Raw genomic sequence first — 18171 nt, forward strand, 5'->3', positions numbered from 1 at the left:
ACTTTTTCATGGGTTTTTACAATAGAGGTCTCATACAATATTTGTCCTTTTGTGATTGACTTATTTCACTCAGCATAATGTCCTCCAGTTTCATCCAAGTTATGAGATTCTTCACAGATCCATCATTGTTCTTTATCGCTGGATAATACTCCATTGTGTGTATGCACCATAGTTTATCCATTCATCTGTTGATGGGCATCTGGGTTGTTTCCATCTGTTTGCTATTGTGAACAATGCTGCAATGAACATGGGAGTGTGACAGCTCTTATTCTTCTAGGATATATTCCTAGGAGTGGGATTGCCGGATCATATGGTATTTCTATTTCTAGCTTTCTAAGGAAGCGCCGTATCATTTTCCAAAATGGTTGTTATCATTATGCATTCCCACCAGCAGTGCATAAGAGTTTGGATCTCCCCGCAGCCTCTCTAACATTTGTTCTTTCCAGTGTTTTTGCTTCCTGCCAGTAATGCCAGTGGTGAGATGGTATCTCATTGTAGTTTTAATTTGCATTTCTCTAATGGCTAGTGATTGCAATCATTTCCTCGTGTCTGTTGGCCACTTGAATGTCTTCTTTGGTGTCTGTTCCTTTGCCCCTTTTTTAATTAGATTATTTGTCTTTTTGTTGTAGAGGTGTTGGATTTTCTTGTACATTATAGAGATTAGACTTTGTCTGACATGTAATGTCCAAAAATTTTTTCCCAGTCTGTAGGTTCTCTTTTTACTCTTTGGGTGAAGTATTTGAAGAGCATAGTTATTTGATTTTTAGAAGATCCCAGTTGTCTAGTTTATTTATCCTTTTTTCATGTTTATATAAATGTGTATTCTGACTTTGTCACTACTATCTACACTGTAACAAGGTCTTATACTTTTAATATGTCTTACTCTGTTTTTTAATGGATAATCTTCATTAGGTTCGTACTTTCAATTGTAAACAAATATATCTCTACAAATCTCTACAACATCCACCCCTGCCACACACACACACACATGCACACAAGAATAGTGTGGAGGCATGAGACAGACTGTTCTCATGGCCATCTGTTTTGATTCAGCTCTATTCAGCCAAAGTTTATTTACAAGAAACAATCAAATTTAGTTGTTCACACTGTTGCCTCATAATTCTCCAGTCTTAACCCAGACCACTCACTAACTGTATGACTTTGCTCAAGTTAATCTCTCTAGGCCTCTTAACTCTAACTCTAAAACCAAAAAGTTCACATAGAACTTGACAGTGTGTAAAACACTTTTCACATGCATTTTTTAATTTATTCCTTACAACTGCTCTATGGGCTAAATATTATTTCTAACCCCATTTTATAGAATCTGGGTATCAGAAAGATTAATTTGCCTATATTCAAGGGACCAGTGGTAGAGTTAGGATTTGGCCCACAAGGCCTCTGAGAGCCTTTTCGGCTCTGGAGGTATATGGAACTTTACAATCTTGCTCAGTTGTTTTTTGTTGTTATTGTTGACTTGTGACTTAGGAGACCCCATGTGTTACAGAGTAGAACTGCTCCCTAGGATCTTCTTGGCTGTAATCTTATGGAAGCATATTTCCAGGCCTGTTTCTTCTGTGGTGCCACTGAGTGGGTTCGAACAGTCAACCTTTTGATTACCAACCAAGCATAAACTGTTTGCACCACCCAGGGATCTTTGGAACTTTACAGTCTCATAGTCTATTTGTGAAGGCTTTTCTTTATATATTATGACATTTTTTTCTTGATTAGCAGGAAATCCAATTTAAAATATCCTAATTGTTGACTTGCTAATATTTCTTGCTAAAGCATACTGCACTGGACCACAAAGTTTTTGAACCCAGGCAGTCATCAGACATAGGCAGTAGGACAAAAGGATTTCAAAGGGTCTGGTGGCACAGTGGTTAAGGGCTTGGCTGCTAACTGAAAGGTCGGTGGCTCAAACCTACCAGCCACTCCACAGGAGAAAGATGTGGCAGTCTGCTTCCTTAAAGATCACAGCCTTGAAAGTCCTATGGGGCAGCTCTGTGCTGTCCCATAGGCTTGCTATAAGGTTGCTATGAATCAGAATTGACTCAGCAGCAATGGGTTTGGCCTTTTTTGGTACACATCCAGCTTAGTCAATCAATACACAAGTATATTTATATATAATATATAGATACCAAATGATCAGCCCTGTGTTATTTGTTATTATCACTTTGAAAAATTGCTCATTTAACTGATATCCTCCCAGACTATTACTCCATGAGGACAAGAACTTTCTTAGCTTGCTTACCCAGCAAAGTACCTGAACTATATAGTACATGATTTTAAAATATTTGTTAAATGAATGAATGAATAAGAGAGATACAATTATAAGCGTATGGAGAAAAATGACTGAGCATCCACAATGCAGCAGATATTGTGCTAGGCAACTGGCTTATCTTCTCTTATTTAGTCCCCATGATAACCCTATGGGTGGCATCATTATCCCCATTTCACAGATGAGGAGACTGAGGTTCAGGAGAAATTAGCTCAAGACCACACAGCTCTTTCAACTGCAGAGATCTTGTGGAACCAAGAAGTACCACTTTCTTGAAACCTCCAAGCCATTCACCATTACATAGACAGACAAAAAGGGAAGAGAACAAGCCAGCTTCTCAAGCACTATTTTTGGTATTCTAGTGAAAATTTCTGGTGTTTAGAAATGGAGAAGTTAATTTGGGTTGCAGAGAAGAAGAGTTGAGGCAGTAATTCAAATAATAATAATACCAGAAAACAATGAACAAGTTGGGGAGGAGGAATTTTATTAGAAGCACATTTAAGTGAAAAAAATAGAAGGTAAGCATGTTATTTCAGCGAATGCCCACAAATCATCACGTGATGATATAGATTCATTTTTCTGTTTCATATTGATATATATATCAGTATTTGGTGATAGTATTTCATAACTGGGAAATATGGTTGAAGGTAGATGTAAAATCAGGTGGGGTATGATTAGATATAGGTGGATGATGGATGACTATTTTGTTCTGCAATTAATAAATGCCTCTTTATTAAATTCATTGATAAAAGGACAAAGAAATGAGGATTTCCATCCAAATCAGTCACATACAGGACTCTACTATCTCAACAACCCTCACCCCCACCCCCACCCTCTGCCTCTGTCTCCCTGTATCTCTTTTTCTCTCTCTCTGTAGTGCTGTCTAAACCAATGACTTTATACATTATGCAGGGACCAGCCCCTGGGGTCTGGAGAAAACACCTCTTTGGACATGAGGAAGGCATTCTGTGTAGGGGAACAGCAGCACTGCAGAGAGGAGTATCTTTTTCTATGTGGGATAAGAAGCTCCTAAACTCTGGAGGGCAGTTCTAGCATAGCAAGAACTGGTTGAGGCATGTGCTCCACTCCATTCAGTGACAGTGTTTCTCTTTATTTTTTATTTATTTGCTTTTCTTTTTAAGCAGAACAAGTGATAATCCATTGAGAATGTGATGCTAAACCATTTTTCCTACAGAGTTTTTAAACTGGGCCTCTGAGAAGGAGTTTGATACAATTCAATGACTGAAGTAATACCTTTGTCCATCTGAGCATTAAATGGCCCATTGAAATACAGCTTAGTTAGAGAGAATTTCAGAAAATAGTACTTTCTAATTTTTTTTTTTTTAATATTTCTCTCCCAGCTGACTAGAGCAGTGGTTGGAAACTGCTGCTCAATCACTTTCCACAGCCTCCCAGGTTAGCCTCTCACCAGTGTTAATTAAATATAACCCCTTTAGAATACGAGAGGTTAAGTGAGAGCAACATAGCGTTCTTCTCCAATATATTACTATGAACACAAATGGCCATAATCTATTTATAAGAAGGCTTCTTTGAGCACAGAGGTCTCACTAATGAAAAATTATAAGAGGAAAAGCAACATAATGCGACAACTGTTCATCGCAAAATACATTTTAAACTACCCATTTCCACAACCATTGTGCTTATATAACACATATCGTAAAGGAAATTGGTGTAACAGATGGTTTCAGCTCTGGGCAGCAAATGCAGCCCAGTTTGCAGTGTGATAAAGTGAAACTATAAAATCCAGTGCATAATTCAGTCAGTCTCTTACCTAAACGTCTTCCTTCCCCACAACTATCTTAAGTTAGAGAATTTTCCCCCAGCAGTTACAAGTATTGGTGTACTTTCTGTTTTAACCAGATGTTGTGACTTCTGTAGCACAACTTGGCCAAACTCTAAAATAAAAAATTGATAAAATAATATGTTTCTATGCTAGCCATTTTAAACCAAAAAAGCCTCTTTAAACTACTGGGTTTATGGTTCTAAAAGGTTTTATAAACTGTTCAGAGTTATTTGTAAATTAAATCAGTTTCAAATAAAGCCCTTTAATACTCTATAATTAGTCTTGTCTCTCTGAACATGACTTTACTGTAAATGCTCTGTCCTGACTCTCCTATTGTCCCAAGATTCCTGAGAAGAAAGCAGCCAAGCGGTAATTCAGCATTATTGCTGCTTCAGTGCACTAATCGCTTAAAGAGCAGCAAAGACTGTGTGCTCTCTGCCCCACAGCTCCCACAGCCTCCTGGCCTGAGGCAGGCGTCCCGACCCAGCAACGTCCAGATGTCAAGAGGAATACCCAGCTCCTGATGCAGCAGGCGCTCCATTCCAGTATGGTCGAACATCTGCTTCATCTGCTGGCATGCAACCTGCTGAACATGCTCAGAGGGCAGTGCAGGCTAGGGATGAGCAAGGACACAACTCTCAAGCTATTCCAGGATACTCATCAAAACTTTGAAATGATAAGACAGCATTCAGCAAAAACACTGTATGCATTTCCTTCAAAGGAAATTACAGAATAAGATAGTTTTCATCATAGTTCTTTTTATCCCTGTTAATTTCTGTTAGGCATGAAGTTTCTTCTGGACAATTAGATGAAATTTTTGAGATACATAACTCTTTGGGATCCTCAGAATGCCATGTTAACTTTGAAATGATTCCTTTTTAATTCACTTAAACCTGACAATAAGAGGGGAATAAGTTATGCAAGAAAGCTTCAAAATAACTATGTTTCCTACATACTAGTCAACAGAGATTAAAGCAAAGCATCCTGGACTAGAAGTAAATTTCAAAATACACTTAAGCTATCTATTATAGTCCTATCTTGTTTGCTAGATGAGTAATCCGGTCCAAGTCACTTAACACATTTAAGCCTCACTTACCTTTTCTAAGAGAATAGTAAGACACATGTGTTATAAAGGCTAAATATAAATTGCTCTTTAAACTATAAAAGGCTATAAAATAAATATTATATATATAATATATATGTATATATCTGTACTATTCTTATAAAATAGATATTCATACTATTCTTATTTTTGTTGTTGTTGTTTGTTTTTACAAAGAAATTCAGCATTCTTTTGCAATACCCAACTCACACATCAAGTACAGGTTCTCTGCCAAAAATGATTCCATTCATCCTATGGGATCTCAGTAAATTGCATCCTATAAAAACTAATGAGCAGCTCGCAGGTCCTTACCAAATTTTATATTTACTTCATTCTGAAAGAGAGACTTACATACTATTAAAGCCAAAAATAATATTTCTTTACTAAAAGCCAGAATACATAATGTGCTTAATACAACTGAAGAGAAGAGCCTGAGGATAGTGTAACTATTCTAGCCAGAAGTGATTGTCTAGAATAAAAGTTTTAATTTTGGAGATCAAAGTGAAGCAAAGAACTGAGACTAAATAATTGAATAACCCATTGCCATCAAGTAGAGTCTGATTCACAGCGACCCTATAGGACAGAGTATAACTGTCCCATAGGGTTTTCAAGGCTGTAAATCTTTATGTAAGCAGACTGCCACAGCCTTCTCCTGCAGGGCAGTTGAAGGGTTTGAACCACTGACTTTTCAGTTAGTTAGCAGCCAAGCACTTAACCCCTGCACCACCAGGGCTCCTAAATAATTGAATATATTTTAAGTTTTTAAAATCTGCCCTTCTGGGTTCAAGTGGGTAGATGGATAGTTAGGTGAGGATATTTCCATTAAGATATACCATATTTGAAACCCCAATCCTTCATCATGTATTTCCCTATTTTCTCTTTCCTTCTCTAGAATGTAAAGTCCATGAAAGTAGAAACTTTGTTGTATTCACTGTATTATCCCTGCATCTAGAATAGATTTTCTCAACCTGGGCACTATCGATATTTTGGACTAGATAATTCTTTGTTATGGGGGGCTGTTGTGTGCATTGCAGGGTGCTTAGCAGCATCCCTACTCTGTATCCACTAGATACCAGTAGCATCTCCCCAGTAAAAATGCCTCCAGACATTGTCAAATGACCCCCTGTGGGGGGTCAAATGTTCCAGTGCAGGACCACTGGTTTAGAATAGTGCCTGGCACATAATAGGCACTAAATAAATATTTGTTGAATACTTGAATGATTAAATTTGTTATGTTTGGATTTGCAAACTTTTTCAATTTTCCTGAGCATAATCATTTTCTAAACTCCCTTTTAAAGATAGATTTTGATATAAATCTAATGATACCACAAGTATTGTGTTATTGCAACAGTTACACTCAAAGTTAACAAGTACAATCTCAAGTAAGAAGAATTAAAAGAGAAAGAATGTAATATTTCATTCCTTCTTTAAATTAAATTAATAAATAAATTAGAGTGAAAACTTGCTACAGATCCCAAAAACTGGATTTGTAGATTAAAAGCAGCTGTATTTCAAACTGGCTCCAAATGAGTACTGTATGCCTATACTTTGTAGCGTTTGAGATAGTCAAACACATGGATACATTTTAAGCAATAAATTTTTCATATGTATCTATAACTAATTTATTGTTTTAGTTCATATTGTTCAAGGTCAATAGCTCTAGGGAACTCACTGACAAGGTAATTTAGATATTATGGTCTAGGTTAATTTAGATATTATGGCCTCCAGGGTAGGTACAGGTATCACAGCTGGTACTGTAAGAGAAATGCATAGTGAGGAATGAATTCTTAATCAGCTTACTGGAAATTAAGAATTCTAGTTTAAGTGTTTACTTAACCAAATGACCAAGAGGGTGGAGGCCTTAGCAAATTTATTTGGTGCTACTCTGTCTCCATATTTTAGTTTATTAAATGGAAATGTAAGTACTTAGCTAAACCCACATTAAATGGTTATGAATATAAGGCATTAAAAAAAAAAAACAGAAAAAAAAACCCATTGCCATCGAGTCGATTCCGACTCATAGTGATCTTATAAAGGCATTAGTGTTTATAAAACTGGAAAAAGGATGTAAAGACTCTACTGCTGTCATCAGTTATAAGGGAAGGATGAAAAAGGGGACTGTACGATGATTTTTCATCTACACGGCACCCAATAAAGAGTACATCCAAAAACCAAAACTGTCGCCATCGAGTCAATTTCAACTTATAGTAACCCTATAGAACAGAGTAGAACTGCCCCCCCATAGGGTTTCCAAGGAGCAGGTGGTGGATTCAAACTGCTGAACTTTTGGTTAGCAGCCTTAATGCTTAACCACTGTGCCATCAGAGCCCCAAAGAGAACACAGTAGATGTTTAATTAGTGCTTGTTTATTTATATTTAATTGAGAAAAGAATCTTTCATTAGTGCCATCTAAGCTTGGAAGATATGTAAGAGAATCTAGTTATTATCTTAATCCTAATAATCTAGAACAGCCAAAATAAAGCAAGATGTTTTCAAATCAGTACAGAAAGTTTAAATCTTTACACATTTTATTTGAATTTAAAAATTAGGCAGATTTGTATAAACAAGAGGTCTGTAGCATATGAAGTCTTCTACCAGTAAAACATAGAGAAGCCAGGCAGAGTAGTAATAACTATGTGGTAGTTTTACTAGTCAGAAGTTTTATCCCTTTGCTGGGGCACATCTGTTGGAGGAAACTCATTCAACTATGGCTTCTCAATCCCTTTTAATTAACATATTATTTTTTAAAAAATGTTTTTGTCCTGCTCAGTCTCTTCTGTTATCTGACATGTCAAAATATTTAATCATACCTTTTTTCTGATTTAAACTTCTTAAATGTTGTATATCTTGATTTATTCTATGGTTGGAAAATGGAGTGACACTTTCCCTAAAATTCTACAATATTTTGCTTTTGAATCTTCCAATATATCCTTAATCACATCATCTCTCTGAATTCCAACTTAGTTCCTTACAATACACACAAATACATGACACATAATACCAACCAAACAGTATTTATAAACTCCAATTTAGAAAAAAAAGGAAAAAGAACTAAAAATACCTGACATTATTTTAGAAACCTTTGCATATTACAAGCAATCTATTTAAACGCACATTTACACACTGGGAGCCCCCTGTTGAGTGGGTTAATTAGTGGGGCTGGAGCTAAATGACTGTTGGTGACAATCTCACATTAGGAGGGAGAAAAGGCTGCATTGGTTTTGTAATTCCAGGGTCCTGGGCTCCTATACCTGGAGCCCTGGTGGGCACAGAGGTTACGAGCTTGGCTACTAAACAAAAGGCTGGCAGTTCAAATCCACTAGCCGCTCCTTGGAAACCCTATGGGGCAGTTCTACTCTGTTCCATAGGGTCAATGTGAGTCAGAATTGACTTGACGGCAACGGGTTTGAACTTCTACTGAACAATCTCTGTGCAAAGCTGAACATCTTACCAACCAAATAACTTAAGCACATTCATTATCAGGGTTTATGAAAAAAGAGTAAACTCTCTAAAATTCTAGGTATTACCCTAAAATTAGCTGAAAATCAAATTTCAAAAGAAAATTTCATTTTATCCAATGTTTTAATTTGTAGGTGATGGGTATAAACGTCTTCTGCTTCATTGAATACAATGACAGGTCAGAATTTCAAATACTAAAAATTAACTTCATATTTTGCATCTCTTCTCTGATCTGCCTATATTTCCTTAGCCTCTATCAGGATTCACTTGATCCCTGCAGTTTTTCTTAAGAAATCTACCTAGAAATGAAAAGTTGTTCACATGAGCAAATGCCTCCTACAGCAGCACTTGACAGAACCTACCAAAAAAGTTTGCCAAGAATGCTGGGTCCTAGATGGCCACCAAACATGAAATTCATTAACTTCACAAATATTTGTCAAGCATATGCAAGGCAATGTTGGGAATGCAGTAAACAAAAGAGATAAAAGCCCTGAATTCAGTGACCTACACTCCAGGAGATTAGATGCTCCCTCACAAGCACTTTAGGTAGCAAAGCTAGAGTAGAATTGTCTGAATGCTTACTGGGATGTTGGAAAGTTCTGATCTACTCATTTTTTTTTTTTTTTTATTGTACTTTATATGAAGGTTTACAGAACAAACTAGCTTCTCATTAAACAGTTAGTACATATATTGTTTTATGACACTGGTTAACAACCCCATGACATGTCAGGACTCTCCCTTCTCAACCCTGGGTCCCTTTTACCAGCTTTCTTGTCCCTTCCTGCCTTCTAGTCCTTGCCCCAGGGCTGGTGTGCCCCTTTAGTCTCGTTTTGTCCTATGGGTCTGTCTAATCTTTGGCTAAAAGGTAAACCTCCAGAGTGACTTCATTACTGAGCTAAAAGGGTGTCCGGGGGCCATACTCTTGAGGTTTCTCCAGTCTCTGTCAGACCAGTAAGTCTAGTCTTTTTTTGAGTTAGAATTTTGTTCTACGTTTTTCTCCATCTCTTTCTGGGACCCCTGCCAGAGCAGTCAGTGGTGGTAGCTGGGCACCACCTAGTTGTACTGGACTCAGTCTGGTGGAGGCCGTGGTAGTTGCAGTCTATTAGTCCTTTGGACTGATCTTTCCCTTGTCTCTTTAGTTTTCTTCATTTTCCCTTGCTCCTGAAGGGATGAGACAAGTGAAGTATCATAGATGGCCGTTCACAGGCTTTTAGGACACCAGACGCTACTCACCAAAGAAGAATGTAGAACATTTTCTTTATAAACTATGTTATGCTAATGGAGCTAGATGTTCCCTGAGACCATGGTCCCTACTGCCCTAGTTTTGATCTATTCTGATGATGGCTTAGCTGACGTTTATGGAACATCTAATACATACCTCTCATTTACTATTCATACAACCCTCAGAATAAGTATTATCTCCTTTTAACAATGAAAAAACTGAAAAGTAGGGAATTTGAGAACAGTACAAGATAACATAGCAAGTAAGTAATGGTGGCAAATCTAATCCAAGGTTCTAATTCCAAAAGTGGAGCTCATTCCATTAGCCTGAAACTCATCTAACTCTACTTAAAATGGTCCTCCCAAGTACCACCACGTTCTTAAAAGCGAAGGAAAGAGTTAGAGAGGGTGAGTGAAGGCTTATTGAAAGAAAAGCAAGGCTTTCCCCTCAAAGCACAACCCCATGGTTGGCATCCTCAAAACAAGCTTTGAATCAGTGCATTCCTCTGTCTCTATTGGGAACCCAGTAATAGGTCACTCTAATCAACTCTTTATTCAACCCACAACTCTGTTAGAAATCACAATCTCTCAAACCTATTCAGCAAAGCTAATTCACCCTTCCATTCCCCCACATCACTGAGGCATGTTTATGATTGCAAACAAGAAAATAGGTCTGAGCCAGAGCACAGCATCTAAATACAAATAATATTCAGTCTGGAACTGAAATAGAAATACAGCATTTCCAATGTTGATGGGCACTTCTTCACTTTCCATTTCAGCCTGAAAATTGACAATATCATTTAAATAAAATATGTGTTTCTATTCACTTTGCAAAAACTTCAATTGTTCTCCTCCATCTTTGCAAACTTCGCAAGACTTTAATGGTTTCATTTAAGAATAACTTATGGTTGATAGGTTTTCCTAGTGTTTTAAGGCTCTAATTACACTCTTTCCCTCAAATCTCCCCTAAATTACACAAAATACCCATCAAATAAAACTGAAAATGTATTTATATGGATATTTATGAATTTTCATATACAATTCCCTTCATTTAGGCTACTACCCGTACTATCAATATAAGAACTGGTCTTTTAAAAATATGTTTCAGCTAAAGCTTCGTGGGCTTTGAATGCACGATAAAAATCATTCTCTGAAGCTAATGAAGACAGAAACTCTGCCTGTAACAATATTAAGTTTGTTTTCTCTGGTTATTCAGAGAAGTGAGCAATCTTTCAGTAATACATTGAGTGAAATTACTTGTCTTGTAGGAATAACTGCTGACAGTCACTTTATCTCAGGGCTGACCCAAACATCTCCCTGCTGACAAACAAATTACTATGTCTAACTTTGAAAAGGTAACTAGCTTGTTTTTAATTTTGATTGGTCTTTCAGAATCCCTTATACACATACTCAGTCTCATACTTCACTGTATTTAAAAAAAAAAGCACAAAAGTATTTGGGGGGACAGATTTGAATTAATGGGTAAGAAAAAAGTAAAGAAAGAAAAGCCTTATCGTTTGGAGCTAAGAAAAAGAACTGTTATTGCTTCTTTGCAAGACTGGTATGCAGATGAAACTGGTGTGTCTAACCAACATTAAGACTGGCAGTGCTGCCAGTGACTGACTGGGTGAGTGAACACATTACGGAGACAGTATTGTAGGAATTAATTTTCTTCAATAAAGTGATTTTTAAGGCTCATATATTTCACAATCTAAACATATGTCACTGTTTCATAAACAAAATAAATGGATTAAAATAATACATTACCAATATGCTGACACGTGGAGATATTTTAATTAGAAATTCTTAAGCTGTGTGATATTTAACTGCTGTATTTGCTGGAGAGAAGCATGCATCATTTAATAAGAACGCATGAGACAGGTGTATCACTTAGCATGATATGGTGCCAGATTGTGTTTAATATAAGCTACAACTATGAGGATGCATTACTCCCAATTAAAAACAAAACAAAACAAAATTACTTTAAGCATCTATCATATTGAAACAAACCACAAAAAATAAACCAGTACAATGGAACTACTTTTTCATTAAAAAAAAAAAAGTCACTAAGAGCTTAGCTCCTGAGACAATATTTATTCAGAAACAATATAGCATCTTAGCTATTTAAAGGCCATATTTACATGACTGCCTCATTATACTGGTCCCCCTTCTTTAACATTCTTTTTGACTTACTTGAAGGACCAATGCTAACATAGCTGAGGAAAGCAAATGGCAACTGGACCTGAAATTTATACTGGGTGAGAGAATTGGAATAAGTAGTAATATAATATATTGTTTACTGTAGCAAGTTCCCTCTGTTCTCTAAAGGTCAAAAGCATTGTAACCTCAGAGTTACAGTTTCTGATTGTTCCCAGGGTTAAATACATTATCAAAATTAATGGTTCAAGCCCCTCAACCTTCAGATATATGAGTATTCATGCCTCCACCTGCTGAACTGTTCAGCTAAAAATAGCATTCTTTTGGCTTTCTCTCTCCTAATATTGTGCCCCTGAGGCAAAGAAAACTGTGCCTTGGATCAGCATAGTAGTATCAAAAAAAAGTCTCTTCTGTGTCTTCCTTATTTTAAAGAAAGAACTGGAATATGCTAATGTAAGGAGCATCTTTCCATTTTAAATACCTGTTCTCCACTTTATAACAAAATTTCAGGCTTCCAGGGTACAACTATAAATACTGTTAAGACTTGTGCAGGTCATTAATGTTAGAAGTGACAAACTTTGAAGGACAAATTACTGTAACATCAGGCAGAGGACCAGTTCTGAGCAATGCAGCTGGGTGTGTGTGTGTGTGTGTGTGTGTGTGTGTGTGTGTGTGTGTGTGTGTTGTGAGCTTTTCCTCCTAGAAATCTGTTTAGAAATAAAACCAGTTAACATAATTGTAATGCTTCCTTAGAATCAACCGTTTATCATGATGGTTGACAGAGCTGTGACATGTTAGCTTGTCAAAGAAGGGGAGAAAACTCTAGCTAGAAATGAAAGCAGATATTAAAGATTATAAAGTAAAATATTACATAATTTTCCATCTACTTTTGCTCAAGATTTCGAATGTTACTGTCTGTAGCAGCTTAGATATGTCTGTCTACTGTGTTTTTGGATGTCCCAATAAACATGTTACCTTTACACCAGAAAGTTTGGGAAATCTGCCTTTCAAACAAGGTCCATCTTTTCTAACTAACGTGCCATACAAGCAAGCACATAAAGGTTCCCTAACATGCAGGAAAAATGTGTAAAAAATGGAGGCACGAGAACAGAGTAAGGATACACAAAAACCCAGGAAACTCTCAAACCAGCCCAAACTTAAACTGCAAATCTATGGGGTTCCTGCATTAATGGGTTCCCTATTCAGCCTAATTAAAGTGACAGACATATGGCATATGTTGTGCTTTTAGATCTGCACTGATACAGCAGTACAGAGACCCTGCACTCACATATATGATATTATGGTTTCCAGAAGCTCAACAGAAGCCAGATTTGACAGTATCAGAGGTTGGTGATGGTAGGAGCGGAGAGAAGCCAACCTAGTGAAAAATCAGGTAAACAAAGAGACTGAGTAGAAAACTGGTTAAAGGAATATTGATGGGATAGAACACAAAGCCATAAGAAAAAATGAAAGTTAAAAAGGAGGGGAAATCTTGGGTTTGAGCCAAGTCCACCTGCTTTCACATTCTTCCAAGCACCTAAAATTTTCTCAAGCTGTATGTCTTGAGTGGAGCTTGCTAACTGTCATCACACAGAAAGACTTGTTCCTAATGTCCAATTATCTCTCTGGTTAGTTCTCCTATGCACAGTAGCTTTTCAGAATACCAAGAAATATGGCACTCTCTCTACAACCAAAAGAAAGCCTTAGAAAATAAATTTCTTCTGACTGTATAGAAGACAGCAAATACGCTGACAGTATATGTCTGATCATGCTTGGGTGGAAACCCCTTGTATACCTCTCATATCAAAGTGAAAGCAAAAGAAGGAGGCAGGCAACAAGCTCTGGAACTCTTCCTTAGGCTACTTCCAAGGTGGCCTTTAATCTTGTCCTATTCCTTTTTCTTAGGAGTGAGTTTTCCCTATCATTTTACAAAAGGCAAATTCAAAAGCAGAAGAGAAGAAGTTAATGTCAAAGAGACCCTTTATTGGTTACATAGTAACCGTGATATGTATAGACTGGCAGAGTCAATAGCTACTGTCACTATGAGTCAACGGCAATGGGTTAGATGTAATTATTTCCTTTTGTTGGGTTGAGTTTCCCAACCAAGGTTAGGATATAAAATTTGGTATTAGATCTAACCCAGAAAATTAAAATGTGTTTCAGTCTGAGGTAACCTGTTTCCATTTTTTTTATTCAACAGATAGCTGGCAACCCTCCAATGTCTAATAGTCCCAGAGAGGGACTCCAATGATACATGAGAGGAATTAAGCACGAAATTGGAGAGAGGAGGGTTGGGTATTTGTAGCAGAAAGGTATTCAAAGACATTCAAAAGAAAGAATATCTTGCAAAAAACAACAAAGAGTTTTACTGGAAGGTTAAGTATGAAAAGATACTATAGAAGCTTATCAGGCAAAAAGCAACCACTTAGACCCTAGCACCCATGCATATTTCAGCCTGAGAAAACTAAGTTAGGAAAACTGAATTAGGTAGAGTTAGGAATCTTAGGTAGAAACCCTGACTTCATGAACATTTCATAGCCTTCGTTAAAGAATTTGGCTGCTCTGAACCTCAGTTTTTTGGTCTATAAAAGCAGTATTATATTTTATAGGATTAAATTTATAGGGTTGTTATACAGTCAAATGAGATAAAAATTATTAAGTATTTTTTGAGAAACCACTATACAGCACTATACATAAATGTCATGGATTGAATTGTGTCCCCCAAAAATATCTGTCAACTTGGCAAGGTCATGATTCCCAGTATGGTATCATTGTCTACCAGTTTGTCATTTGATGTGATTTCCCTATGTGTTGTAATTCCTGTCACTATGATGTAATGAGACGGATTAGCAGCAGTTATACTGATGAGATCTACAAGATTAGATAGTGTCTTAAGCCAATCTCTTTTGAAATATAAAAGAGAGAAGCAAGCAGAGAGACATGGGGACCTCATACCACCAAGAAAGCAGTGCCGGGAGCAAAGCACGTCCTTTGGACCTGAGGTTCCTGCGCTGAGATGCTCCCAGACCAAGGGAAGACTGATGCATCACAAGGACCTTCCTCCAGAGCCAACACAGAGAGAGAAAGCCTTCCCCTGGAGCCAGCACCCTGAATTCGGACTTCTGGCCTGCTGGACTGTGAGAGAATAAACTTCTCTTTGTTAAAGCCATCCACTTGTGGTATTTCTGTTATAGCAGCACTAGATGACCAAGACAATAAGAAAAGGTAAAAGAATGAGGGAAAGAAAGGTGATTCTGAAGACACTCATAATGTAAAGCAACAGAATTTGCCTACATACAAAACAATAAAAAATCTAGTTCAGGGGCATTGGTTTGGGGTTTGACTTTTTCTCTGGAAGAAAAGGAGCAAAATAAGAGGCTCCTTAGGAATGAGAGAAAAGAAAAGGTTAGGCTTTAGTGTTTAGGTTGAATGTTTGCCACTTTAAAAGAGAGCCTGGCTGAGCAATCCAGTCCCCCACCCAATGAAGCACCAATGGAAGCATTCATACCTCAATCTGTTTGTGGTTGTAAGAGTGGCCACCACCATGTTCAAAGGTGTCCAAATTCCTGCCAAAACGGTCACTTAGGCCCTTTAGCCTTGGGTTAATTTGTGGGTGAGATACATGACCCTTCTGTTTAGTGGCATAGTCAGAAAAAAAAAAAAAGAAAGAAAGAAAGACAAAACTTACTGTCAGAAGTCATGAAACAGAACACATATTTCTAAATCTAGGTATCGCCCACACCAAAGAATGAAAAGTAGAAAGTTTAGAACCCAGACTTTCTATGAAACCAAAGACTCTGTTGTTTGTAGGATCAAACAATGGTACCTGGTTTCTTATTTCTGTCTCTTATTTGAGAAGACACTCTACAGCACAGTTAAAGGAAAAGGAGAAATAGATAAGATTTACTTTGAGTAAGGTTTCTTTTTAGATTTTTACCAACTGCAGTGAGTTCCAGGGTTAGCAGTGACAAAGATGAAGGCTTGGAAGAACGGTAGGGCTACTGCTCCTGTTAGGCAAAATTTCTAGCTCTGCTAGTCCCCAACAGATAACATCTTCATGGATTTCCAAATGAGGCTTATGACAAAAACTTTTCAAAGTGCTGCAAAAATGATCACTTAGTATCTTTAGCCTTGAGTTATTTTTAGGCCCATTTACAAAAGTTCAAAATGCTTTTTTTCCTGGTAAAATAGTTGTACTTCTTTTATGTTCAAGTCATAGAAGGAAAAGCAATATAGAAATAAAAATGCCTACCTAGATGCTATTCCTTACATTGTTTAAGAAAACAAAAATAGAATCAGTAAATTTTAAAAATACTGTCTTTAATAAACTTTCTCCTGTATTGAAATCTGAGTTGTTCATTTTCATATATTTTCTAAATGTTTTCATGCTGAAGGCTTGACAGATATCTTAATGTTCTTATCTTTTTGCTTTTATTTGTTAGAATATGTATTCATTTTTAAAAGTGAATTTTCTATTAAAATGTAGTGCTAGAAGGGTATAAAGATGCTAGAAGGGTATAAAGATTACCTAATCCTATTTTAAAACCTCTCATTTTACATGTGAAAGAAATAAGGTGCAGATGATTTTTCATTCAACTTCCAAAACACTTTCTCCCCATGTTTAGCTTTGTCAGTAAAGGACACTAATCTAGAGCTTGGTTTGACCCTGGAAAGGATGAAAATACACATATTTAAAAGCAACATTTTTATATTTTATCAAACGGTTCTTAAGTAAACTAAGAGTAACAACCCCTTATTTTATGAACTGCAAGAAAGAATATATACAATATTATTCTCTGTATTGATGCTTATATATAAAAGCTAACCCGGACATAAATGGAGACATGGATGCAAAATTGATCTGGAAAAACCTAACAAATTTAAGCCATAAAAATAACTGTAAAACTATTAACTCACCTGATAGAGAATGCATACTATTAAGTCATAATGTAATTTTTCCTTTAACAATATTGAAATTGACAGCTTTCTCCTCATTTGCAGTATGATAAGCACTTAAGGTGTTAATCCTTCTGGGCTATACTTAAAAAATTATTTAACATTCAGGCCATTATTTAGCATACAGCTGGTTAGCAGTTTCCCACTAAAGCACTGGCTTGTATCCCACATTTTTTTCTTCTGGCACTTACCTGGAGCTGTAAAGGGCTGAGTCCAGAAGCAGCAGCAGCTGCCATTGTTGATGGAATGAACTGTACAGGGTAGTTATCACCTGTCGGAGACAACAATGCATACAGGTTTAGACAATGCACAGGGAATCACAGCAGACAAGTACAAACATGGTCCTTGGATTGCCTGAGCTTTACAACATTGCTCTAAGCCCAAACATCTGCAGAAACAAAAGGCTTAGTTGGGCACAGACTTGCAGTGCTGCCTTGGAACTTTTTGTTAACAGATAGCTGGTAGGCAAACTGGCAAAACATGAATGTGATGTTAAAAAAATTAAATGTGCAATTCAAGCATGTTCACTCCATTACAAATCTTGTAATACATCATTTTTTTAAGAGTAAAAAAAATATCTTAAAGCCAAGCTGACACTCAGTACACTGAAAAAGCATTGAGGCTTTTATATTAGAACAACAAACACATTTTGGCTTGATAGGCAAGGCAGAGTATTAAGAGTCCAAAAAAAGACTATGAGCTATTGGCTGCTCATAACTCTAAACTTTATTTTATAAAAAATAAAGAAATAAATTTTAAATGCAACCTTTTCAATGTGATAGAGGTGAGAGGGCAGCTGGTCTTTGCCAGCACTCTGAAATGCCTGGTATCCCAATGAGAGTGGAAACCATATTTTTCAGGATTAATTTCTGGTAGAACCTAATACAGAATCATGCGCATTAGGCACTTATCAAATATTCTTTGACGATGATTTGATTAAATAACCACATACTTTACACGAGATACCCACATTAAAAGCCTGGCAGAGATTGAGCATGGTTCAACAGAGATCAGTGCTGCATCTTAATGTGTTTCTGACTCCAGACCACTCCCAAGCAGGGCGACTGAAGTACCTTCTGTGACCTAAGGACACAGGCTGTCTGCAGTGGCTTGAAGAACCAAGAGAAGGTGATGAGCAATGTATTGTGATAGTGGTAATTAAAATCAAAATTAATACTTGTGGATAAATTACAC

The 18171-nt window shown here is 36.9% G+C and overlaps 1 protein-coding gene across 3 annotated transcripts in view; it reads right to left on the minus strand.

The window, feature by feature from the left end:
• Positions 1 to 18171, minus strand: part of SOX6 (SRY-box transcription factor 6) — a 431726-nt gene that overhangs the window by 108534 nt on the left and 305021 nt on the right. For 2 of the 3 annotated variants that reach the window (XM_023737515.1, XM_004369675.3), the window contains exons 8-9: positions 17169 to 17248; positions 15530 to 15652 (exon numbers count right to left, since the gene is read on the minus strand). In XM_023737515.1, coding sequence (XP_023593283.1) covers positions 15530 to 15652; positions 17169 to 17248 — 203 coding nt within the window. The remainder of the gene's footprint in view (positions 1 to 15529; positions 15653 to 17168; positions 17249 to 18171) is intronic. The other variant, XM_004369676.3, reaches the window with a different exon arrangement.

This window comes from Trichechus manatus, unplaced genomic scaffold, assembly GCF_000243295.1.
Source record: "Trichechus manatus latirostris isolate Lorelei unplaced genomic scaffold, TriManLat1.0 scaffold00006, whole genome shotgun sequence".
Lineage (NCBI taxonomy): Eukaryota > Metazoa > Chordata > Mammalia > Sirenia > Trichechidae > Trichechus > Trichechus manatus.